At 50.9% G+C, this 25,748-nt stretch overlaps 1 protein-coding gene across 1 annotated transcript; it reads left to right on the top strand.

Annotated features, from left to right (window-relative positions):
* The first annotated feature begins 3,695 nt into the window (after positions 1-3,695).
* LOC144724784 (insulin-like growth factor-binding protein 2) lies at positions 3,696-25,319 on the top strand. Its single transcript, XM_078604175.1, has 4 exons — positions 3,696-4,845; positions 23,497-23,777; positions 24,505-24,645; positions 25,022-25,319. Exons 1-4 carry the CDS (start codon positions 4,461-4,463, stop codon positions 25,223-25,225), a joined length of 1,011 nt encoding a protein of 336 aa, XP_078460301.1. The 5' UTR covers positions 3,696-4,460; the 3' UTR covers positions 25,226-25,319.
* The last annotated feature ends 429 nt before the right edge of the window (positions 25,320-25,748 follow it).

The following is a 25,748-nucleotide window of genomic DNA, read 5'->3' as shown; positions in this document are numbered from 1 at the left end:
CGCTGTTGTTGAGGGTTTAGGTCAGTGAGAGTGGTGGTACTGGTGGTTAGCAAGTTGGTCAGGATTAGGGTCATTGTGGGTGGCTAGTAGTAGCGGCGAGTTGTCTCCTCAGCGTTAGGGTCATTGGAATGGTTCGCAGTGAGTCCTAGCAGCTGGTTCGCTCGCGGATTAAAGGGTCAGTGTCGGCGCTGAGCACTCGTGGGCTAGTTGGCCAGATTGTTGGAGTTTGTGGGGCAGGGCGAGAGAGCGTTTGGTTGGCTCGTGTGGCTAATACCGCCGACCTGCTGTGCCCTTGCTCCCTCATTGTTGACGGCGTATGGCCTTTTTTGTAAGTGTGCGCGCGTGGGGGCTTTTTTCTTTCTCTCCTCCCCTCTCTCCCTTTTCTTGCCGCGTCGTCGTCTCTGTGCTTATAGCGCCATTCAATAGCGCAGGGGTCAAGCCGAGTCGAGGAATTCCCAAGGAGCGATGACATCATTTTTCGTGACGCTTCAAGGAATCGGCTCAGAGGGGGGGGGGGGGGGGGTGCGCTGGGGGGTAGGGGGTGCTGGGAGTGGGGGGTGCTGAGGGGATGGGGGTGCTGGGAGAGGGGGGGGGGTGCTGGGAGGTGGGGTGCGCTGGGGGGAGGGGGTGCTGGGAGGGGGGTGCTGGGAGGGGGTGCTGGGAGGTAGGGGTGCTGGGAGAAGGGGGGGTGCTGAGGGGAGGGGTGCGCTGGGGGGGAGGGGTGCTGGGAGAAGGGGGGGTGCTGGGAGAGGGGGGGGTGCTGGGAGGTGGGGTGCGCTGGGGGGAGGGGGTGCTGGGAGAGGGGTGCTGGGAGGGGGGTGCTGGGGGGTAGGGGTGCTGGGAGAAGGGGGGGTGCTGAGGGGAGGGGTGCGCTGGGGGGGAGGGGTGCTGGGATAAGGGGGTGCTGGGGGGAGGGGGTGCTGGGATAGCGGGGTGCTGGGGGGAAGGGGGTGCTGGGGGGAGGGGGTGCTGGGGGGAGGGGGTGCTGGGAGGGGGGGTGCTGAGTGGAAGGGATCCTGGGAGAGGAATGGGTGCTGGGAGGGGGGGTGCTGGGGGGAGGGAGTGCTGGGAGAGGGGTGGGGGGTGCTGGGAGAGAGGGGGGTGTTAAAAGTTTAAGGAAACGAGACACGTCAACGAGGAACGTTTACACTCAATTACCTAGGCCCTGCGCGACTGACGTCACCTCTGCACCAGTAACACGAGCAGGAGTAAGTCGTAGTAGTCGTAGTAGGAGCAGTAGTAAGGAGTAAGTGGTTGCTGCTACACGTAATTGCGTTCAAAATGTGGAACGTTGCGCCGTGGTGGAGTTTGGGTGGAGTTTGGGGGGTGTGGGGTGGGTGGCGTGTACAGGAATCCCTGCACTGTAGAGCAAAATAGAATAAAACGTGGCAACAATCGCCAGAGCAAATGACGTCCGGAGAGGTGGGCGCCTCTCCACGCGAGTCCAATTAGCACGCGCGACGCCGCACGGAACTTTCGAGAAAGAGCCGCGTGCGGTCTCGAGACGTCCCGCAAGCTGCCAACGCCTCGAGCGGCAGTCGCTGCGTTCACGTGCCGTGCAGGCAGGCACGGCACGGTTCGAGTCTGGCTCACGGTGGACACCACCCACACTCATCACCCACCTCGCTCTTTGACTGCTGGTCCGGGCGAGGTGGAGTAGTCTGGGGGTGCTGAACCCCCCTCCCCCCACCCCGCTGAAAGCTCGGCCCCCACCTTCTAAACTCTAATAAAGTCTCTAAAAGTTAATCTTCTTGGTTCTTTCGGTAAAGTCACGTAGAATGGAAATAATAAAATAATAAAAATAAAACATTATAAAATAATTCTCACGACGTTTCGGCCACAACGCAATCAGCCGACCTCAGGTGGAGAGCAGGTCTGTCGAGAAGACAGAGTCTGAATGACACACTCCAGGCTTGGAGCGACTAAAATGAAAATCTCTAAAAGTTGTGAGGATATTTCACGCCAGTGGCAATTAAAGCGTGAGAGAGAAGGGCAGAAACGCAGCGCCGTCTCATGCGTCGATAGGAGCGGTCCTCGTTCTGTGTAAGCGTTCAAAGTGTGTCGTCAGCACCCCCCTCCATCACTCCCCGAGTCTTTTTGTTTGTGAGCCCCCCCACCACCCCCAATTTCAATAAGGTCACGCTCAAGGGTTGGGCCCACAATACGACGCAGGGAGTGATATCATCGTTGCCCCCTGTGTGCGAGCCAAGCGTGCGAGAGAGTAACGTGTCGAGACCGTCGCATTAGCTTCGGGTGAAGATTTCATCCACACTTGCTGCTATGTTTAACACGTAGTAGTAGTAGGGGGCTTTCGTGACCAATATTATCCACAATAGAGTTTTTTTGGGAGTTAGAGCACGTAAATATGAATGTGCCGTTAAACCCGCCACCACCCGACACAGCCAATTCGTAAGGTTTGTCACGTAAACAAAACGTGTCAATTCGTTACTAGTACAGCACTCCAACACCGGTGTGCTGGACTAGTAACGAATTTACATGTTTTGTTTTGAATTGGCATGTTTTTGTTTATAACAAAACCTTACTCATTGGCTGTGTCGGGTGGTGGCGGTTTTAACGACACATTTATATTTACGCGATCTAACCCAAAAAAAACCTCTCTTATGGACTTGCTGCTCCGCTACTGTGAGGGCTGATGATGACGAAGTTTATGGTGCCGTGGCTTCTACTCATTTTGTAGATGATGATGATGCACGCTCCTGCTGCTACTGATGATGCCACTGTTGATAGTCGTAATAATCATGATGCTGCCACTGCTGCCGTTACTGCTCCTATAATTATGAATGCTGCTGAGTCTGTTATTTATGACGGTGCCATTGCTGCTACTAATGGTGATCGTGCAACTGATGATGATAAATCGGCGTGCCAGAGTGCGTGCAGGCTGACATGTCGGCCTACTATAGAAATAAACTGTGCAGTGTGTAGGTTGCAGACACGACACCACGGATGGAGACAGAGTGGGTCTTACTGGCAGCAATCACATACGTGCATGCGTCTCCGATGGCATTGTTAATACAAAACCGTGAAAAAGCGTGACCTTAAGTCAACTGTTGTACAGGTTTTTTATTCACCGTCAGCATCTGTACCAAGGTCCCCCTCGCGTTTCTGGTGAGTGCGTCCTATTTCAACGTGATTTTGCCGACTCTGTGAATCTGCGGTGTCAAGCGAGCGGGGGTGTCAAGCGAGCGGCCAGGAACGAGCCCAAGCGCACGCTACTTTCGAGTTCCCAGCAAAAAAGCCCAACAGGGGAAGCCGCTGACTCAGCGAACCTGCGCTGCAGTGCACGGGAGGTGGAACGGACTTTGTGACACTTACGCGCCGGGAGGGAGCCAAGCTGAGTTTGCGGGCATGGCCGAGAGCGGAGAGCGAGAGAGGGGAGAGAGTGCGTGTGTGCGGGGCGGGTGGTGTGTGGCGAGGGGCGTGGGTCGTACTCAAAGTGCCTCGCCTCCCCACCATCCAACCCCACCACCACCGCCACAATCACCACCACCACTACTACCAGCAGCAGCAGCACCCCCCATCGGCACACCCCCACCCTCTCCAACTTACACTCGCTCCTCCTAGGGCACCGCCCAAAACCGCGTTCGCTCACTCTCACTGGGTAGCTCCCGCCTCACTCCTGCGCGCGTAGGGTCGCGTCACACTCCGATCATTACCTGTGTTGCGCAGGTAAGAGAGACATCGCCTCGCCAGTGTTTGGGTGCCCGGGCACTTTCGCACCCGTCCGTCCATCCGCGCGACGCGCACGCGCACGCACGAAGGCATCGGACCGAGGAGGAGAAGTCGCGGTCTTTGTTGTGTGACCAGCGCGGTGTTGAATTCTTTTTTTGTTTTTTTTTGTTTTAAAGCGAGTTATGTGCATAGCCAAGGTGCGGGAGACGACGACGTTGTGACGGTGTGATCTTCCGTGCGTGTGTGCGTGTGTGTGAGTGTGTGTGAGTGTGTGAGTGAGTGTGTGTGAGTGTGTGAGTGAGTGTGTGTGAGTGTGTGAGTGAGTGTGTGTGAGTGTGTGAGTGAGTGTGTGTGAGTGCGCGATCGTTGTTCCTTGAGTGCGTGCCCTGCGTACGCGTGTACAATCAAGTGCGCACGCTCTCTGCGGGCGTGTGCGCAATTGGGTCCGCGTGCGCGCGCGTGTGTGTGTGAGTGAGTGTGTGTGTGCTCCCCTCGAGTCCGCAATTAAGAAGAGCTTTGTGTGGCTGAGCTGTGTGCGCCGCGCATCGCACGCTACCGCCGCCGCTCCGCTTTGTGTGCATTGCGCGGGCGTGGAGCGAGTGCGGGGCGTGTGCGTGCGTGCGTGCGCGCGCCGAAGCAACTCCAAACCGCACACACGCCTAGTCCCGTGACTCAGTCTCTCATCCTCTGAGCTCGATCTCCCCGTCTCGCCTACTCGCTTCGCTTCCGAGCCGCGTTGCGGACTCATTCCCGAGCTGCGCTGGGCCCGCATGGCGCTGCTGGCCATGCGCTCCTGCTGGGTGCTGCTGCTCGCTCTTGCCGCCCTGGCTGCGTGGAGGCCCGGCCCTGGGGTTCGGGCCGACGGGGCATTCCGCTGCCCGACCTGCACCCAGGAGCGAATATCCCGGTGCCCGCCGGCGCCTCCGACCTCCGAGTGCGTTGAGTTGGTTCGGGAGCCGGGCTGCGGATGCTGCCCCGCGTGCGCGCTGGTCGAGGGGGCGCCGTGCGGAGTCTACACGGCGCGCTGCGGGTTCGGCCTTCGCTGCGTGCCACGGGGAGGCACCGAGAGGCCCCTGCACGAGCTCATCGAGGGGCTGGGCCACTGCGTTCGCGCCGGAGACGCAGGGGGCCCCACCGCTGAGGCCGACACGGCAGGTGTGTGCTGAGACCGCACGGCCACGAGCCAAACCCACCATCCGTTGTGAGCACGATTTAAATGGACGCGTGAGCGTGTTGAGTAATAATGCCTCCCGCATTTATCCAACAAAGCCTCAATGAGTCAAAAGCGTTTTCGGGAGGGTCCTTCTTTGAAGTGTGGCCAGCTAGTCCCATTGATGACTGTGTTGCCATTAATTAGCGCTTCCATGATGATTGTTGACGCTATTTTCTAAGACCGTAGTCACCCTTGAAGTTGAGCCTCGTTAACTACTTGGATTGGAGATTGAACGGGGGGGATACCAGGTGTTGTACGATTTGGCTTCGAGGTGGGCAGTATATGGCAGCACAACGATGGATTCGTGTGTCCATCTGTGCAAAGCGCAGTTTTTTCGTATGCATGGGTTTTCTCTGGGTGCCCTGGCTCCTCCCCCACATGCCAATTACTCATTAGGCCGAATGAAATTAGCCCAACGTCCCAATGTAGGCACTTCCTCAAAATAACTCGGTGAACTTTTTCTGGATAGATACAGGGCATTATTAGCATCGTTATTGTCTTCCACATTTATGATAATCACTGTCCCAGCCAAAGGAGGTTTCCTTTTGACATAATGAGTCTGGGTATTATGCTTGGGCCTGCCTGTGACACAAGGAGCCGTGATTAAGAAGGCAAAATCGCAAGATACATCCTCGTTATGTCGGGATCAAGACGTGCTCATTGCGTACTCATCGTTAACCACGGCCACGGGGAACAGCTGGTGAGCATCAGTAGTCGAGGCTTCAGTTCAGCATACACCCCCCTTCGTGTCTTTTGTGTCATTTTGTTGTCTCCACGAGCCCTGAGCTTTGTACGCTGCCTTTTCCAAGGAGCGACTCGACGTCGCTACTTTATTAACATTAGCCCGCTTGCTTTCTATCCTAGCTACGAGTTGGTCGTGACGCGTTTCAGTTGTTGGGTTTTTTTTTCTTTTACCCGGCTGCCCATGACTGAGCTCCCATCTGAACTCCCCACGGACGGATTGTTCATGGTCGGGTGCCGTTTACTGCGAGTTTCGTATAGACAAACTTCTCGGCCACAAAGGCACATCCATCCATCCATCCCCAACAACACCCCCCGCCCCCCCTGGTCACCGAAACGCGCCCACCCCATGCGCACCGCGAAAGCCGCAACAACGCAAGCCGGCTCGTGCGACTTCGCGCGTCTCACTCCCGAGACCGCCGACAGCTTCCCCAACAACAACAACAAAAAAGCCAGCGCTGCATGACCGCTTTAGCGAATGGACAATTCGCCCCTTAATATAGCGCGGTTGTCCGGACAACGTCGGATGACTTGGATGATAACAACGCCCCTTTGGTGAGTGAGCGAGTCAGCGGGCAGAGAGCGCTGTGCCACGTTCCTGTGCGTGTCGCAGCGCGCTCTGCACGTGCGCGGGGAGAGGAGTTGTGGGGGTGGTGGTGGTGGTGGCGGCGCGCGGGGATTGGGGTCGGCTGGGTGGGTGGGTGGGTGAGCAGGCCGAGTCAAAACTCCAAAGTCGAATTATGAAATAGAATACAGTATGCAAAGAAAGGCACACACTGCTGCTGCTGCCGCTGCTGCTGATGCTTGTTGCTGCTGATGCGTGTTGCTGCTACTTCTCGCTAAGATTAACTGGCGTTCATTGGCCGGAGATGCCTGTCAATGTCACTTTGCCACGAGGTCAGTAACCCTACATGCCTAATACCCGGAGGTCCCATCCCTTTAAGTCACTAGAAAATACCCCCTCCCCACTCCTCCTCACCCCTCCTCACCCCCGCCCCTCCTAATCCATAACCCCTCTGAGTAGGTCACGAACATCACCCCACAGTGGTCGTGTTATACGCGCAGCTATGGGACCGTGTTTAGGGTCACCATCGTAGCCATGTGACACGGCGCCGTGGGCCTGGTTGGTAATAACGATGATCAAGTTGACGATGTTAACTATCCAACACGGGCTCAATTGCATGTTTAAAAAATTTGTGGAAACAGAATGTATTGGATCTAAAACATGCCCCGAGAAGCTGCTGGCATCAGTTGTCGGTGTGTACGTTCTGCCAGATATGTTCGTTTCACCGAATCTCAATACTCGGAAAGATAACTCGCTCGGCCGATGTGTGCAGCAAACGCTCAGTGATCTCTGGCACGGCGCTTTGCACTGCTTCTTTATCAGCGACGGTGCTCAATGCGGGGAGGGGGAGGGAGGGAGGGAGGTGTAAAGTGCACGACTGTGTTCCACTGAGATTTTTCTCTTTTTTAAAAGGCACAGCTACCTTTATCATTTCCCTTGCGGAAAGACTTGGGCAAGAACAACGGCACGCATTCAGTTGCGAATGCAATGACGACTCTGGGGGGCCAGTGGTTAGCTGCACTGTGATGCGAACTTGGCAACCCGAGTTCAATGAATTGCCGGCAACAGCCAGCAACACTGAAGACGAGTGATATCTGAATTGTCCCTGGGTCTAACCCAAACCTTCTTCACCAACCTTAGCACTGGTTGGCGTGGTGAAGTATGGTCAAACAATCCCCCCCCTCCCCGTAACCCATGTGAGGAGACCTTCTTGCAATCATTGATTTATTAATGATTGTAAAAAATTAGCAAGGCTCAGGCTAAAATGCAGGTCATTCTACAGTATAATGTAATCCCCTTCTATGAGTTAATTCCTTCAACATAGCATCTGGCTCCTGTTTTAGTTGCACGCACCTGGCTAAAACTATCGAGATAATAGAAAAAATAACTACAATTAACTGTCGGATAATGAATGATTTAAGAACATTGCCATTACATATAATTCTGTATATTCATACTAATGCACCGTATTTCTCATTCGACTTAATTCATATATTACAATGTATCATCAACGGGCGCTTGTGCAGTTCATTGCTCACGTTTGCCACTCGCTATTCACGCGAAGTTTGCGGATCACACTTTGAAAACCCGACATTGTAGACCTCCGTGAGAGTTCGGTTCCAATGCCTCCATGGCTGCACTCCCAACGGGGGGGGGGCCTCACAAGCCAATAACGATCTCCAGCACAGGCCAGCCAAGCAAACACGAAACTGGCCCAAGTATGGAGATATTTCCTAAATGTGAACTTTGTCTGTAATTGTTTTAGTTTGTTTGTTTTTAACATGCATAAAAAACACACACATACTGCAAATGGCCTTGTCTCAACAATTAATTTGAAACGGAACATCCATCAGACGCCCCGGAAGGAGAGGATAATAGCGCTGTAAAAGCTGCGCAGGTACGGGCAGGTATAGGCAGTGCTTCATTTCAACCCGAACAGTTTTGAACGCTTTTACAGGGGAAGGGGGTTCTATTGGCCACTTCCACGTCCATCTCGCCTTATTTTCACCTCGTCGTACCCTATATTCGTAGAAACATGTCCACACGATTCTAGGAATATACAATACGATAATATAGATGTGTAATCATAATAAGCATTGTACTCTAGTGACCGTGCCGGACTCCACGCAAACTCCACTCCAAGCCAGCAGGAGCAGCGTTCCGTAAAATATCGAGTGACAAATGAATCCCCTGGGTATGGGTATCTCCACAGTGGTGGGGGATGGGTTAAGGAGGAGTAGGAGGATGCTGGGTTGCCAGCTGGCAGGGCTGTGATGCGGGTGTCACTCAGGCGAGGGGACGGTAACCCCCTCCAGCACTCGTGAAGGCTGCCAGCCCCCGCCATGCATGGCCACGCTGCCTACGTGACTGAGAGGGCACTCCCCGTTCGGGCACATCCCCCCCCCACCACACACCGCAGCCGCCCCGCCCCTCGCTCGCTCGGATCCGTGTCAATCACACATCATCGTTCTCCAGCCACTGCTCGATCAAGGTCCCACAAAGCACTCGACGGCGCGTGTCCTTTCGCACGTGACTCCGTCTCGGGCTTCGCTTCAGTCGGCGCCGTCCACGCGTGCACCACCAACACCAAAACTGCTCTGCATGTAATTATGAGCTACCCGTGGGAGGCCGTTGGACTCCGAGAAGGGCTGCGTGCAGAACGAGAGTGACCGAGAGAGTGAGCGAGAGGTGGGGGTTTACATAAAGCAAAGTTTTTTTAAAAAAATTACGAAATGATGAACGAAGCAAAGTGCCGACTACACCGAGCATCTTCTTGTTTCCACTGATCGTAAAAAAAAGAGAGATGGAAACAAATGAAAAGAGGGGAGAGGGGGGGGGTGCCCTAGCGAAACGCCGGAGGTGGGGATAGCAGTCGCATCAATGGTCATTGTTGGTCGCTCGTACGAGTCTGTGGTTAGTTGGTTAGGGCCCTTGTTCGGGACGATGCAGTAAGACAGCGTGCGCTGAGCTCGTTGGTCAGGGGCAGAGTGGGAAGTCGATCAGGGGTTGTTGCTTTGTCAAGGTTAGTGTCGATGGGAGGGCTGGTGCTAGTGGCTGGTTTAGGATCACGTTTAGGATCAGTGCTAGGACTAACACTCGCGGTTTGCCGGCTGGTTAGAGTAATATCATGAAGGTTTTATTTCCCGGAAAATCCTGATTATCGTGATTTTTTTTTTTTAGGAAGTTCCTGCCACTGTTTCACGATGGGGAGAGGGGGGCGATGGTTGCTGTGTTGAATCCCCATTGAGGTATTGGTTAGGGTCAGAGTGCGCATTAGCGCTAGTATGAGTGGCTAGTTGGATGGTTCGGGGTAGTGTTTGTTTGGCTAGCATGTACCTCGCCAGGAGCAAAGTTACGGCCCCTCCAACGTTCAACGTCTGGAGTTTCCATTTACGCCATCGCTAGTGTTTTTTTTATGCCTGATCATCCCAACTCGTTTGCTGCCCTCACCTCTCCGTTGAGTGTGGAATAAGGGGGTGGCTGGGTCAGTGCGGTAGATATAGGGTGGCACTCGTTTTCATGCGACGACAGAGTGATTGCGGCGATGTGATTTGCGTTAAGGGAGGAGGATGAGGAGGAGGCAGCAACAGCAGCAACAGCAGCAACACGTGCGGCGAACTCGGCCACGCTTTCCGCACTCCAGAAGCGACGAAACTCGAGTTGTTCCCGATAAACAACGCGTTGCATTTCAGCGCGCGAGCGACGCATGCACGGCGCAGTGATAACGCGATGCTGACATTCGCACAAATGGCTCTCAACTCGTGAAAAGCTCACATGGAAGGAAGGGCGCGTGGCGGTGGAGGGGGGGGGGCGACCAGTGGTCTTGATTTGGGAGATTCGCCAAAGCAAAAGTCTTGAGGTTCCGCTGCATGATCAGAATATATATTTATACTGGAGGAATCCTATGAGCTAGAAATCTCTTTTTCACAGATGTCCAGTAGATTGGGCCGTGGTGCGCGCCTGTAACATTTGGGTTTTGCGGAGATAAATTCGTGTTTTTGTTGTTGTTGCGGGAGTTGGACACTTTCGCAGAATTTCTAGTTGTTATATTCTACTGCGCTGCCAATGGTGCAACAAGCACGACATTTTGGTTATTTAAGTTTTTGTCGATTACTCAATAGCTACGATTAGGTGACTATCGCCATGCCAAATTACAAACTTGCCATCAGGATGCATTTAAAAAATGTAATTCTCATCAGGCCCCGTGGTCTAAAATATCCAACTCGTATTATCCACGCTTGTATTTGACCTCTCTGTGTGCTATGTAGAGGGGTCATTGTCCGAAACGATCCCTATTTTTTTTATTTTAAGGCCTCATAGTCGTAGCTATTGACCTATGTTGATTCTTTGTTGTAGAGTTACGAGTTCACCGGCAGATGGCAGTATGGAAAGTAGATTGGTAACACCAGAGAATTCGAGTTAACCAATGACACACGTGGTGGACTCTGCTTGTCCTCCAATTTCCTGCCACACTCATGCCTGCGGCATTAGCCAAACATCCCCAATGTAACCTTTTACGAGACCAAGTCTCGATTCGAAGAGATTTTCTTGGATATATAAGACGAATAAAAGTGTGTCCATGCTCTACACGTTTGAGGGCAGTGCTTAACCCGTTCACGGCCCCGAAACAGTGGCGGGAATTCTACATTCCTTTGACCAGTCGGTCATTCCATGTGATGAAACAAAGATTACGACGTACATAATTGCTAGTCGATTTTTTGTTACTCGGGTAACGTGTTGTACATGCCGTTTATGTTGTGCTGCACCTTCCAGCCTTCTTTATCAAACTATCCCATCGTGACCTGTAGTTTATTTCAATTGGTGAGAATAATAATGACTCTCGTAAAATCTGCATGGCCACGAGGAATGGCGATGACCTTCACCCAACAGCGGAGTGATTATAGCTGATGATGATGATAATGCGAGTCGGAAGTCTGAAAGCCATACAAGTCACTCGTTGTTTTATTGTTGTTGTCTAGCCAGTGGTCGTTTCGTCTCGGCGCGTGACCGAGTATATGCAGTGGGAGTTGTGACTTGTGGGTCGGGTGCGTGACCGCGCTGCGCGATTCGTGACCGCGCGTGCGCCTCTCCCCTCGAAGGGTCGCGCAAGGCCCCGATTTCTTGACGAGCCCCTCCGCAGAGACGCGATGAGAGCGTGGTGAGCGTGAGGGCTGGAGCGATGGGGAGAGTTGAGACGAGAGCGGAGGCCAGGCCGCTGCGTGTTTGATCAGAGATATTTGTTGACGTTGCTGCCTTGAACACTAACTGGTTATTCATTGACAATTCCGAGTTACTCATTCATTCACATTCCTGCCACTCACAATAGCAACTCCCCCCCCCACGTCAAATCGCACTATATAGCAATAATGATGACGAACTGTGAATAGCCCAGTGATGGGATCTAACGATGATGACCATCAACACCATCATAATTAATAATAAACTAATGTCATTTATGTATCCATGCAAGCCCCCCCCCACGTGTTGTCAGTGGTATAGCGTGGGTATCGTGGACCTTTGGTGCAAGGAATGAAGTGGAGATCTCCGTTGAATCACTGCCCCCCCTGGCCCACCACTCGTCATATCGCGGTGCTGCTTCCCATCGGCCCGTGGGCCCTGTGCACTCTGGGTAGCTACGCCACAGTCACTGGTCCTCTACCGGCTGACCCATCACCCTCCTTCCAGGAAGGTCCTGCTTGCAGGATGTTTTGGCCAATTTCCCATTGAAACTGCACGTGTTTTATTGTTGTTGCTTAATGTTTGTTTTTGTCTCTTGTTTTGATGCCTTTCAACTTGTTTTTTTCTAATTCTTGATTTCTACCCGTGCATTTGTTTTTTTGGGACACGGCCAGGTCTCGTGCGAGGAGGGGGGGTGGGAATGAAGACACGTGTCTCTGATTGGGTTCGCACGCGGTTAAAAATAAAGGCGCTCTGTCTATTTTAACTTCCACGTGAGGGGGGGGGGGAGGAAACGGCAGTAACCTGAGAAACCTCACCTCGCATACTAAATGAATAACAGTGACATGGGGCGGGGGGGGGGCTGCACAGACGCTGATTCACGAACCCACTGGCTGAACTTCCAGCCTCCAGCTCAGTGGTTCTTAACCTGGGGTGCTCCCCCTGGGGGTGCGAGATGCCCTTTTATGGGGGGAGGGGGGGGTGCGAGACGTGGCCAGGTTTTATTCGAAGGTAAATTATCGAAAACACAAATGAAGCACGCGGCAACGTAAGTACAACGTGTACTTTGTTTCATCAAACCCGCTATGTTTTTGTTAACATAAAAAAAACAACACTGGTCAAGACACTTTTTCTGGCATAAGGTATTCCAACGCTTTTAAGGTAATTTTGGGGTGCTGATTCCAAATCTGGCATCAGTTTTTGTCTATCACATAAGGTTTTTGAGATATCAAATATTGAATTTTCAATAAAAACTGCAGAAGAGAAATATTAAACAGATGTGGATATCTACATAAAATGATATTATAAACACACTATCCTAAAAATACAGCACCATATTTTAACACTAAAGCAGTCACTGACTCGCAACAACTTGCAATCATAAGTGACAGAGTTAATTTCGGGTAAAATCAATTAAAATGGGGTATGCCGATAGCATAAAATGAGATGGGGTAGAGCAAATCTGAGATCAGATTTGGAATCAGCACCCTGATATTAGTCTAAAACAGCTGCAAAAGTCCAGGCCAGAAAAAAATGTTATTTTTTTTGTTGACCAGTGCAATTTACGATTAAGAACCACCGGCCCTCGCCTCAGCACAACTCTACGGCTTTGGGAGTTCCACACATCTGTGATCCACCAGCAATTGGCGACAAAGCGTCGCGTGCTTTGCACAACGATGCCGGTAATTACCGTGATTACCCAGGATTGCTGTGATCAAGTCACTTTATAATTGTTATGAAACACTATTATCATCACGTTACGATTAGCGAGGTATCATCATCATTAACATACAACTGGCCCTGTTCTCAAATGACAGTTTGGTGATTCTCACCTCGGGTTAAGAAATGAAGAAATAGCATACGTTCAATATCTAGAAGGAGAGGAAGAGGAAACAAGGCCAATGACGATCCTTTTGCCGGAGTGGGAAGGTACAGCCTCACATTGATTGATGGATGTCATCCAGTGGTGAAAATGCCACGTTCCTGTGGCAGGGACTAATCCCTGCCTGGGTTGACCTCTGCTGACCTCCTACCCAGGCGTCGTAGCCTCACAGATGGCGCTCGTTTTACCCACCCAGGGGACGTCGCATAATGTGAGTTTTGAACAACAATCAGCAGAGTAAACCTTAGGTACTCCTGTGTTTCCACTGGTGGTGTAGGGTGTTCGTGTGGCAGGGGTGTAGTGCACACACAACTAATTATGCCTGCTTTATGTGAACATTAAATTGCCTTGTGCCTGCGTGGTTTTAACCTCGTGTCAAGGCGGCTGCATTCTGTCCGATTCTGACGTTCATTCCTGTGCCGTTGCCTGTATTTTTAAAACTGCGTACACAGTGCAGTCCTTAATATCTTATCTTGCCAGCGTCTCTATGTCATGTCTATGTATTTCTAATACGTTAGCAAAATACATCGTTGTATTGGGGGAGAGTTTTACTGTGGTGTTTGAGTTGCACTGCATTGTCTGGGTTTGCCTTTAGGTCTGAACTTTACAAGGTTATAGCTCAAACTCGACGCTGCCTGTTTGCTATGCCAGTGAGGTCATCGTTACCTGAACATCAGTGGTGCTATCACGCTCAGAAAATTCACGAACGAATTCATGACAAGTTACCAAGGCCGTAGCCGTGGAATCAACTTTGGGGGGGGGGGGGGGGCAAATGTTCTAGGGGGTCGGGGGGCCCCCCACAGAAAAAAATCTAAATTTGAAAAATTTTCCTGCCATTTCTTGCCTAAAATATTTTACATTTCACTAACACATGGGACGGACTTTTTTTGTACAATAATATCTAATAGTGCTTTGTATTACATTGCTCTGTTTTCTTTGTTTACCTTTCTTGTTTCATCGTATGCAATGGCAGAGATTAGGGTTGAATAAAGTACAACCATAACCACAATCATATGAACAGAAATCTATGCATTGTTATATGAAGACAAGTCCAGGTATTGTGGCCAAGGTTTAGCAAATTGTTGTTTTTATTTACATATTTACAAGTAAACTTGGGTGGGCAGCAGGGGCGTTTGCTCTGCTCTCCTATCTTGTCCTATCTTGTCCTCTTCAGCTGGTGCTATATTCTCCTCTCTTCTCCAGTCTTCTCTTTTCCTCTCCTCTGCTCTGCAGTCATTTCTGCTCCTTTCCTCTGCTCTCCTATCCTCTCATCTCCTCTCAAAGGCAATGACAAGTTGTTTGACTTGCCATTCTTCAAGCAAAGGATCCAAAGGCCGTTTTGCACTTATCGTTGACACCGATGAAAGACCGGCATATTCCTTCAATATCCAGTCTGTCCAGTTTCTCCTGGTGCACGTGACACATGGCCACATGATTCAGCCTTGTTTGACTCATCGAAGATCTAAGCCATGTCTTAAGCCTCCTCGCGGCACTAAAACTCCTCCCAGCCTCTACAGAGGAGGCAGGGACGACCAGCAGAAGCCTTACTAAAGCTTCCACCTGACTGAAGAAACCTCTCACCTCTGGCACCATCTCCCTAATAATGCTAGCAACATCTGAGCTCGTTTGATATGTGTAATTAGCCCCAAACATGGCCAGCTGCACCTGCAGTCATCTTGAATTCAATTCAGAAGACTCGTCTACCACCTTGTCCGTGTCTCCACGTAGCAGCACATTTTAAATCTGCTGCAGCTTGTGGAATCCAGCTTGATCAAACCTCTCCATGAATTGAGTATTCACTGTGTCCAAGGCGTTGGAGAATTGGGCTCTGTACAAAGACTGGGCATCCGGATAGATATGTGCTGCAGCCTGACCGGTGTAACGCTTTGTAGGTTTGCGGATATGAGGTATCTGAATAGGTTGTAGGTCCAATTTTGCTGCCATAGCAGTTTCTTTTGCGAACAAGACATCAATGGGCTCCTCTCTGTTTATAAGCTGCAGGGAGGTGTTCAGGCACTCCAAATCCCCCATCAGGTCTTCAGCCTATACAAGGCCGAGCACAGTGTTCCCTTTTAGTAATGTTCCATGAAGACCATTGGCCTTAGTTGAAGTGTCAGATGAGCTGCATGATGCCATTTCTTCAAAGGCTGTCAGCACTGACTCATACTGGCTGAGAACTGAGCGGATGGCAGAGGGGCAAACAGTCCACGTGGTGGGACAGAGAGGTTTCAACGAGGTGAAACCATGCTCTGATTTAGCGATTTCCTGGAAAATCACCTTTAACTTGCCAGATTGATTAAAAAAGCCCCTCAATTCATGCTACAGACCCATTGATTCTCTTCCTAGTGGTGTGGACCACAGTGATAATACATAACCAGCGGTTGTTCTTTCCTTAAAATGGCTTGCACCCCCTGCAATCGTCCAGCCATATTTGCGGCACCATCATAGGTTTGTCCTCGAAGTTGGGACAGAGGAAGGCCTAGACGCATCATCACATCACTTGCCATCTTGGCTATATTTTGCCCTGTCGTTGATGACACTTCGAAGAGTCCCAGGAATTATTCCTTTGGTTGTAGATCTGCATCTAAAACGTGGAAACATATTGGCTCCTGCTCAACTCCTGATATCTCCTGGGCAGAGGTCGCAAACGGGTTTTGATTCCTTACCCGTACCTGTACCCGGCCGCACCAGGGTCGCAAACGGGTACCCGTACCCGGCCGGGTACGGGTAGCCGGGTATCGGGTAGGGTACGGGTACCCGGTTGCGACCTCTGCTCCTGGGTGCCATCAATGATAAGTGCGAAGTGGACCACTGGCATTGATGTTATTTCCGACGCAATTTTTTCGACGATTGTATTGCCCACCAGCTTCAAAATTTAGTTTAGCATTTGGGGACTGGTGAAATCAAAGTGACCTTTTAGCCCGGTGGTCAGCTCTGCATCGCCCTCTGCCTTGTGCTTTAGAAGCTGGCTGAAATTCACACTCTTCTTATCAACGCCTCGAAAAGCCAGACCTTGCCATGTCAATACTTCACACCCCCAACAATCTTCATAAGATTTCTTCTCGCTTGTTGCTGCTGTCTTTGAAGCTCACGTGAAAGTTGCACATTAACAAGTTTTGGCTCCTGAATCCGAATCATCACAGCTAATTTGTGACACTGGCTGTCTTTTTATGCGCACTACATTTCTCCAGTGCCTTCTTCCAATTTTGAAAGCCAGTCTTGACCAAAGCTGAATCTGCTTTTGACGTAAGCTTAGACTTTTGTGTTGCAAAGTGTATCGCACAATAGAAACAGAGGACCTCTTTAAGAAGGGGCTGTAATGGAGCCAAGTCTAATCTTTGAACCATTTCTCCTGAAAGTAGAGTGTCCTATTTGATAGGGTTTGGCTAGGTTATGACATTAACATTTGGCTGATTTGGGCGAGGTCCAAGCACCTCCTCTCTCTCTCTGTCTGTCTGTCATTGTCTCAAACTCACTCTCCCTGCTTGATTGTATTAGTTGAAATACACATGAGAAGCCATACTTAGAGGAATATCTCAGCTTAAATTAACATTAGGTTTAGACTGTTGTGATGTCATTATTCGGTCTTAACCATCAACATTTGCTCCTTTTCTCACTCATCTCCATGTCACCTGCTCTCCCTGCTCTGTCGGCATCCTCATGCCCTCTCTCTCCCTCTCTCTTTATTCTGAATGTACCAGAGTGAACATGAAGGAAATATTATCAGTAAACAAGTGGTGTTTCTTGCCATGATGTTCTGGAATGGATTAATAACCATTTCTGATCTGAATGGCAATTATTATATCGAGAAACATTGACTCATCTCTTGTACCGCCGTATACTTCTATCATCTGACTGGTACTCATTTTATTACTGCTCTCAACTTACTTTTCTTCTTTTCTGAGGCTGCCCAAAAAACTTACGAATGTCACTGCCGCCCTTCCTCTTGCTCATGATGACACTGACTGTGAATGAAAGCTGACTGTAATACGATTGCTTGCACTTTCATCAAAGAAACACTAATAATACTCTTTGTTTTTTTCGGTAAAGTCACGGAGATAGGAAATGAATAGATCACGACGTTTCTATCTACGTGACTTTAACGAAATAACCAAAGAGTATGGATTCCTGCAGTCACCAAAGCTTCAAATCAAGACAAATAATACTATTTATCATAAGCAAGTGCAGCTATACACTATACTAAACAAATATGCAATAATTGACGGCTACTACTGTCGACAAATATTGCACATGCAGCGCAACATAAATGATTGACACTTTACTCAGACTTCACGTGGGCTTTCTGACAAATATAATGTGTGTAAGTCGATGTGTGTGTGTAAATCGATGTGTGTGTGTAAATCGATGTGTATGTGTTTGTAAGTCGATGTGTGTGTGTGTGTGAGTTGATGTCTGTGTGTAAGTCGATGTGTGTGTGTGAGTCGATGTGTGAGTGTGAGTTGATGTCTGTGTGTAAGTCGATGTGTGTGTGTCTTTTTCGCCTGGACAACGCCGGGTACTTCGCGCTAGTATATTATAATTACGGCCTTGCAAGTTACAATTCACTGAATCCTGAATTCCCCCCACCCCTTTACATTTAATAAATTGTCACGATTCGGGGTCATAATTAAATCCAAATAGTTTTTGGCCCACATTTTCTGTCTCATTTGTAATGATTTTAAAATGTTCTATACAGTTTGTACAGTTTTGGCTTGCTCAATTCGCCTAAGTGCAAATTGTAAACGTGCATTCCCACGTGGATGATTTAATGCATGTTTCTTGGGATAAAGAATCAGTTTTCATTGATTAACAGGTGTAGTCTTACATGCCTAGTGAGTATACATTTATTATTTAATATGCAGACTTGTGTTAATCCACTGCTGATTCAAGGCCCCCATGGCGTGTTGGTTCGTGAGGGTTTTTAACCATACTTTACCAAACTGGTCAGTGTGGTTTGGTGATTTGGGTTGGGGGGGTTGCAAGAACAGCTCGGATATTACTCACCGCAACCGCCACCACCGATGTTAACCGTGTCTGGGGAACTCAGGTCGCCGGGTTCATAGCGCGATGCACAAAGCTATGCGCCCACTGCTGCAACTCCCCAGTGAGTTCCAGAAACGTTTTTTTTGTTTCTTGTATTTCACTGCTGCAATTTAAAAGTCACTCTTCTACATGCAAATGAGACACGTGAACCTCCGTGGTCAAATCTCCATGCAAGTCAAATTTTGTGTGCGGGCCGTGGCACTTTAGTTTTGTTGCTTTCAAAGGGCAATTGTGGCACAAAGATTCACACAATGCCCACCCCTGTCATCAAAACCTATGCCGTCATCTCTCCCCGATCAATTCAAACATTGCAGCTTGTTTGACGGAAGTAAATTTCGTTGAAGTTGGTTCTTCTCCCACGCGTATTGTATGCGGTAGTTCAGTGTTCAGTGCCCATTATTTAAGGACGGTGAGCACCGATTGAGGTTCTCACACACTGGTTTGAGAAATCTGATGATGACACAGGTACCACTTGTTTTTCGCTATTTAGTTGTGGGCGTTTTTTTTTTTCTTTCAAACTTGCGATGTGTGCGTATTACGTGCACGGGTCTTTAACGTTCCACAGTGCAGCGGGCGACGCGCTTTGGTGGTGTCCGGCATGAATCACAGGGCAGCTGCAGGAGGAATGACAACGTTTGACCGAGTGCAAAGCTGGCTCAGGGATGGTCCCGCTGAACGGCCAGGCTCCACAGCCACCACCGGTGTGATATATTGCACTCTTTAGAGGGAATCCAAAAAGCAAAAGCAGACCCCCTTTGGTAAACACAGTTAAATGTTGCAGTTGAGGAACTGACGCCAGCACCAATGACGCAGAGCCGTTAAGAATTGATGTACCCCAAATCGTCTGTTTGTCGGCCGCGTATCCATGTGAAACCGTGTCGTGTGTTTAACCCGCACAGGCGGCGTTATTGGAAATGGCACGAAAGTAGGTCAGTGTCTTTTTTTATATCAGTTAGGCCAAATGGGTTGGCAACCAAAAGAACAAAAATAGCCAAAAATAAATTTAATTCGGAAAAAACCCCCGCAATACTTCAAGAGCCGCGATGCATGTGAATACAGAGATGCAGATTGCCAACTCCTGCCCATGGTAAACTGGACTCCCATGATATATTGGACTCCCATAGAAACTGGTTTCCCATGGTAAACTGGACTCTCATGGTAAACTGGACTCTCATGGTAAACTAGACTCCCATGGTAAACTGGACTCCCATGATATATTGGACTCCCATAGAAACTGGTTTCCCATGGCAAACTGGACTCTCATGGTAAACTAGACTCCCATGGTAAACTGGACTCCCATGATATATTGGACTCCCATAGAAACTGGTTTCCCATGGCAAACTGGACTCTCATGGTAAACTAGACTCCCATGGTAAACTGGACTCCCATGATATATTGGACTCCCATAGAAACTGGTTTCCCATGGCAAACTGGACTCTCATGGTAAACTAGACTCCCATGGTAAACTGGACTCCCATGATATATTGGACTCCCATAGAAACTGGTTTCCCATGGCAAACTGGACTCTCATGGTAAACTAGACTCCCATGGTAAACTGGACTCCCATGATATATTGGACTCCCATAGAAACTGGTTTCCCATGGCAAACTGGACTCTCATGGTAAACTAGACTCCCATGGTAAACTGGACTCCCATGATATATTGGACTCCCATAGAAACTGGTTTCCCATGGCAAACTGGACTCTCATGGTAAACTAGACTCCCATGGTAAACTGGACTCCCATGATATATTGGACTCCCATAGAAACTGGTTTCCCATGGCAAACTGGACTCTCATGGTAAACTAGACTCCCATGGTAAACTGGACTCCCATGATATATTGGACTCCCATAGAAACTGGTTTCCCATGGCAAACTGGACTCTCATGGTAAACTAGACTCCCATGGTAAACTGGACTCCCATGATATATTGGACTCCCATAGAAACTGGTTTCCCATGGCAAACTGGACTCTCATGGTAAACTAGACTCCCATGGTAAACTGGACTTCCATGGTAAACTGTACTCCCATGGTAAACTGGACTCTCATGGTAAACTGGACTCTCATGGTAAACTAGACTCCCATGATAAACTGGAATCCCATGGTAAACTGGACTTCCATGGTAAACTGGAATCCCATGGTAAACTGGACTCCCATAATATATTTGACTCCCATGGAAACTGGTTTCCCATGACAAACTGAACTTCAATGGTAAACTGGACTTCCATGATCAACTAGACTCCCATGGTAAACTGGACTCCCATCGACGCGAGGGCAACAAAAACACTGCCCGAAATTGATTAATGAAATAAAAAGTGCCGTTTTTTTTCAAACGGAGTGGCTTCAGACCCCCCTAGGGGTCGATGGAATGTCCCAAATGAATTCACCCACGAGGGGGAGGGAGGGCATCCTCGTGGGCAGCCAAAGTTTAGAAGGGCAGGTTTATTGGTAGAGATAATAGGCATTGCATTAGAGGGACCAGCCTAATGAGGGTTTGGGAAGTAAATTTTACGTGGCAAGGGGAGACGGAGGGAGAGGGGCAAGAAGCAGGCATGCAACGGACCCATCAATTTGCTGATCAAAAATGTTTTCCACCGGACAATAGTGGATTATAATTGACCACGAATGTAAATGCTTTTCTCTCTGCGACGTTTAGGCTAGCGGCGCAAACTAAAATTGTCGAGGCAGGACAGAAAGAAATGAGCGAAATGTCAGGGGGAGGGTGAAATGTTGCTCGTCCAGGAGGCGAGAGGGCTGGAGACGCACTGCGTGTCAGGAGACGCACTGCGTGTCAGGAGACGCACTGCGTGTCAGGAGACGCACTGCGTGTGAGGAGACGCACTGCGTGTGAGGAGACGCACTGCGTGTGAGGAGACGCACTGCGTGTGAGGAGACGCACTGCGTGTGAGGAGACGCACTGCGTGTGAGGAGACGCACTGCGTGTGAGGAGACGCACTGCGTGTGAGGAGACGCACTGCGTGTCAGGAGACGCACTGCGTGTGAGGAGACGCACTGCGTGTGAGGAGACGCACTGCGTGTGAGGAGACGCACTGCGTGTGAGGAGACGCACTGCGTGTGAGGAGACGCACTGCGTGTCAGGAGACGCACTGCGTGTGAGGAGACGCACTGCGTGTGAGGAGACGCACTGCGTGTGAGGAGACGCACTGCGTGTGAGGAGACGCACTGCGTGTGAGGAGACGCACTGCGTGTCAGGAGACGCACTGCGTGTCAGGAGACGCACTGCGTGTCAGGAGACGCACTGCGTGTCAGGAGACGCACTGCGTGTGAGGAGACGCACTGCGTGTGAGGAGACGCACTGCGTGTGAGGAGACGCACTGCGTGTCAGGAGACGCACTGCGTGTCAGGAGACGCACTGCGTGTCAGGAGACGCACTGCGTGTCAGGAGACGCACTGCGTGTCAGGAGACGCACTGCGTGTCAGGAGACGCACTGCGTGTCAGGAGACGCACTGCGTGTCAGGAGACGCACTGCGTGTCAGGAGACGCACTGCGTGTGAGGAGACGCACTGCGTGTGAGGAGACGCACTGCGTGTGAGGAGACGCACTGCGTGTGAGGAGACGCACTGCGTGTCAGGAGACGCACTGCGTGTCAGGAGACGCACTGCGTGTCAGGAGACGCACTGCGTGTCAGGAGACGCACTGCGTGTGAGGTGACGCACTGCGTGTGAGGTGACGCACTGCGTGTCAGGAGACGCACTGCGTGTCAGGAGACGCACTGCGTGTCAGGAGACGCACTGCGTGTCAGGAGACGCACTGCGTGTCAGGAGACGCACTGCGTGTCAGGAGACGCACTGCGTGTCAGGAGACGCACTGCGTGTCAGGAGACGCACTGCGTGTCAGGAGACGCACTGCGTGTGAGGTGACGCACTGCGTGTCAGGAGACGCACTGCGTGTCAGGAGACGCACTGCGTGTGAGGAGACGCACTGCGTGTGAGGAGACGCACTGCGTGTGAGGAGACGCACTGCGTGTCAGGAGACGCACTGCGTGTGAGGAGACGCACTGCGTGTCAGGAGACGCTGCTCGCTAGGGAAGCTATCGCCGTCAGCACTTTCCCACGGTAATCGCGCAGTAATGTGCACGGTGTCGTCTGGATTGCACCAATCTGCGTATACAATTTATTAAAATATGTATTTAATTCTTCCGCCAAGATGATGTATTACGAACCCAGTGATGGGTCAGCGGCTAATATCAAACGAAAGGTCGTGTGTGGAGCAGTCACACAACCCTGTTCCACCGACCCTTACTGAGCGGCTTGGTGAGGTATGGTCAGACCACACACTCCTGTAACCGACATCTAAAACACTGTGCATGAAGTTGGGGGGCCCACCAGGGCAGCAGAGAAAACCTTTCAGTTTTGGAGATTGGCTGCCTTAAGCCAAAATACCTTAGTTGAGTCGAATGTGCAAACAAGGGAGCTTAGAGAAATGAGAGTGGTGAGGTAGACTGGCGCATGACCATCTCGTGTCTTAAAAGCAGCGATCTTGTAACCGGCAATAGACCATCGACGTATTAGACTTCAGGGTCTTGTTGAAGCATGGGCAACCACCAGAACCATCTCTCTTCTCCCGTCCAGCCCCTTGACAAGATGATGCTGGATCCACAGACTTCACGTAGCAGCAGTCCTCTACCGTTAGCGATCATCGCATCCCATCTGCTGCTGCTGTTATTTCCACGTCGTTCCTTTACATTCTAGTGCCTCCTCCACTCCCTTCAGTCCATCTTTTTATCAGTTGCCCTCTGCCTCCGTGACCTTCCACGAGCATTGCCATTGGATCGGTCTTGGGTCTGGTATCCAGACCCAAGACCGATCCTAATGAGCTTGCCCCCCTGTGTGCGTGCGTGTGCGCGTAGACGCGGTGGTATAGCGGTGAGCTCGCTGTGCTACGAACCCGGCGACACGAGTTCTATTTCTGCTCACGGCAAACACCAGTGGACGATTACTATTATCTGAACCGATTCTGGGCCTCCCCTAGATCGACTCAGTCTCAATAGATACCCTGGTGCGATGTGTAAACATCGCCACTTGGGAGACAAAGGCGGCCCGGGCGTGTTGCTTCGTTGTGGCCACACCCCCCCCCCCCCCCCCTGTCGTGTGCCATGCCGGTCTTCTTAAGCGCTACTCGCGTCCGGCGCTTGCCCCACACTCTGGTTGTGACGCGCCGCAGGTGCCGAGCGGGGCGACTTGGGCGAGCACGACGAGGCGGAGGAGTCGCACGAGGTGAGCGCCCACGGGTGGCACGGGGGCCGCGGGAGGGCGCCGCCGGCGTCGCCGGTGGTGGCGGCGATGGCGCCGCCGCCGCCACGCACCAAGCCCTTGCAGAGCGCCAAGGCCGACGCGGTGGAGCGCAGCCTCCACAAGGCCCAGGAGAACGCGCGCTTCCTGGGCCGGCCCAACGGGATGAAGGAGGACCCGTTCGGAATGCGAGTACACAACAAGCACACCCCGGTGAGGCGCGCGCCGCGGTGTGCGTTTGACGTTGCTGTTGAGGTTACAACAAAATAAAAATATATATACACAATACCATACTTTGATAGATTCACAAAAATGCAATAACTTTTTTTGATTTCTTAAAGGTAATCGCGTCGTACAATGTCTGCCTGGAGAGTATACAATTTCTGTGATGTCAGGTTGCCTGTACCACCTCTAAGGCCTTCTTTGTTCAGGGACAGTGTTAGTTAATAGTGTATATGTTCGATATTACGTTTCGCATCTACGATTAGTACGGTTGACTACGTACGGTGTGAAAGACGGTCGACATGCATGCAACACGCTACACCGGAATTGATAGCTTGAAAGCATTTAGCGCGGGGCCCTTGAAAGTGTGGGGCCCGTAGCATATGTAGCTACTTTTGCTACTAAGATAATATAATCTGGCACTGATTAGCTCGCAGCACCACAAACTCAGCAACCCGAGTTCGATTCCCGCTCTCGGCTAATGCCAGTGACAATGATATAAACCAGTCATAGGCCTCGCCTAGATCGACTCAACCTCAAATGAGTACCCGGTGCGGTGTGCAAATGATGCCTCTGGGGAGACAAAAGGCCGTCGTGCATGGTGCTGGCCACCCACACCCTCATGTGCCGTGCCGGCCTTCATTGGTGCTCCGTTGACAGCGTTTGCCCCAGCAGTCTGTGCAGGCGATAAGGGAGATCTTCGTTTGTCGGCCTACAGTCCCAGTGCCAAACTGAGCTGGAGCAGGTGCTCACCAGGCTGGGGATGCTGCAGCTTTCTGACCGCGACAAGTCCCCCGAAGGCCTCTACCCAATGCGCATTCCCAACTGCGACCGCCGCGGCCTCTACATCTCCAAACAGGCAAGTCTGTCGATAACAATAATAATACACATTTTTATATATAAAGTGCCTGTTTGTCTTACTGTGCGTCTGCCCATCTTTCGCCCGTCAAACCGTCTGTGTCTCCGTTTTACATCTTTGGTTTTCTGTCTTTCTCTAGGTGTTTCCGCCCGTCTTTTCCTTCCATTAATCCCTCCGTCAATCTCGATGCCCATCCGTCCATACTTCTTGTTTGTCCCTCTTATCTATCCGACCGTCCAATCCGTCCACTTTAAAAACTTCACCCAATCTAGTTTGAGTGCCGAGTGTCGTGTCGAGCAGCAGGCCGACCTCGATCCCTGACCTACGACCTCCCGCCGTCTTGACCGACACGCCCCGTTGTTTCTCTGCCCGCCAGTGCAAGCCGTCGCTGGACGGGCGGCGCGGCGAGTGCTGGTGTGTGGACCCCTACACGGGCCGGCAAGTGACGGGCTCGCCGGTGCTGCGCGGCGACCCGGACTGCCAGCGCTTCCTGACGCCGACGCGAGCCGGGCGCGACGACCCGGCCGGCGGCGCCGCCGCAAAAACCAAACCCCCGCCAACCCGGCCCCCTCCCGCATAATCCCATAAGCTCCGCTCCTTAACCCCAAACACTCACGGAAGAAGAAAAGAAAAAAGGAAGATGCGGTAGAACACAAACCTAATAATAAAAAGAAGCTCTTATCACAGAGGCACGTGGCTAGGCTGTGCTGTGCCGCTTCTTGAGCTGTCTGAAGCTCTCTGATGATGAGGAAATAGAACCGTGATCACCATCGGGCATGCTGACATAGCACGCGTTGGTATCATCACAGCCCTGATGTTGCATAAGCGATGCCATTAGAATGCCCGTGATTTTCAATTCTGTTTAAATGTCAACGAAGCTTGCGATTCGTGTCGGACAGCCCAAAACACGTGGCCTAGGGAGGAGGTATCTATAACATAAGCGGTCTTTGTATGTTTGGCTTCTTGCTTTATTTTTCTCCACTTACCGCACATATAACTTGACTGCATATTCTTCCAGCAAAGTCTCCTACCTTCATTTCCTATACGAACAAATATTGAACTCCAAATCCTCTCCTAATAACCCATGAACTCATATTCACTCA

This window comes from Lampetra planeri, chromosome 2 (genome assembly GCF_965212315.1).
Source record: "Lampetra planeri chromosome 2, kcLamPlan1.2.h2, whole genome shotgun sequence".
Taxonomy (NCBI): domain Eukaryota; kingdom Metazoa; phylum Chordata; class Hyperoartia; order Petromyzontiformes; family Petromyzontidae; genus Lampetra; species Lampetra planeri.
The sequence above is the reverse complement of the archived record's forward strand: the minus strand, read 5'-3'. Positions and strand labels throughout refer to the sequence as shown.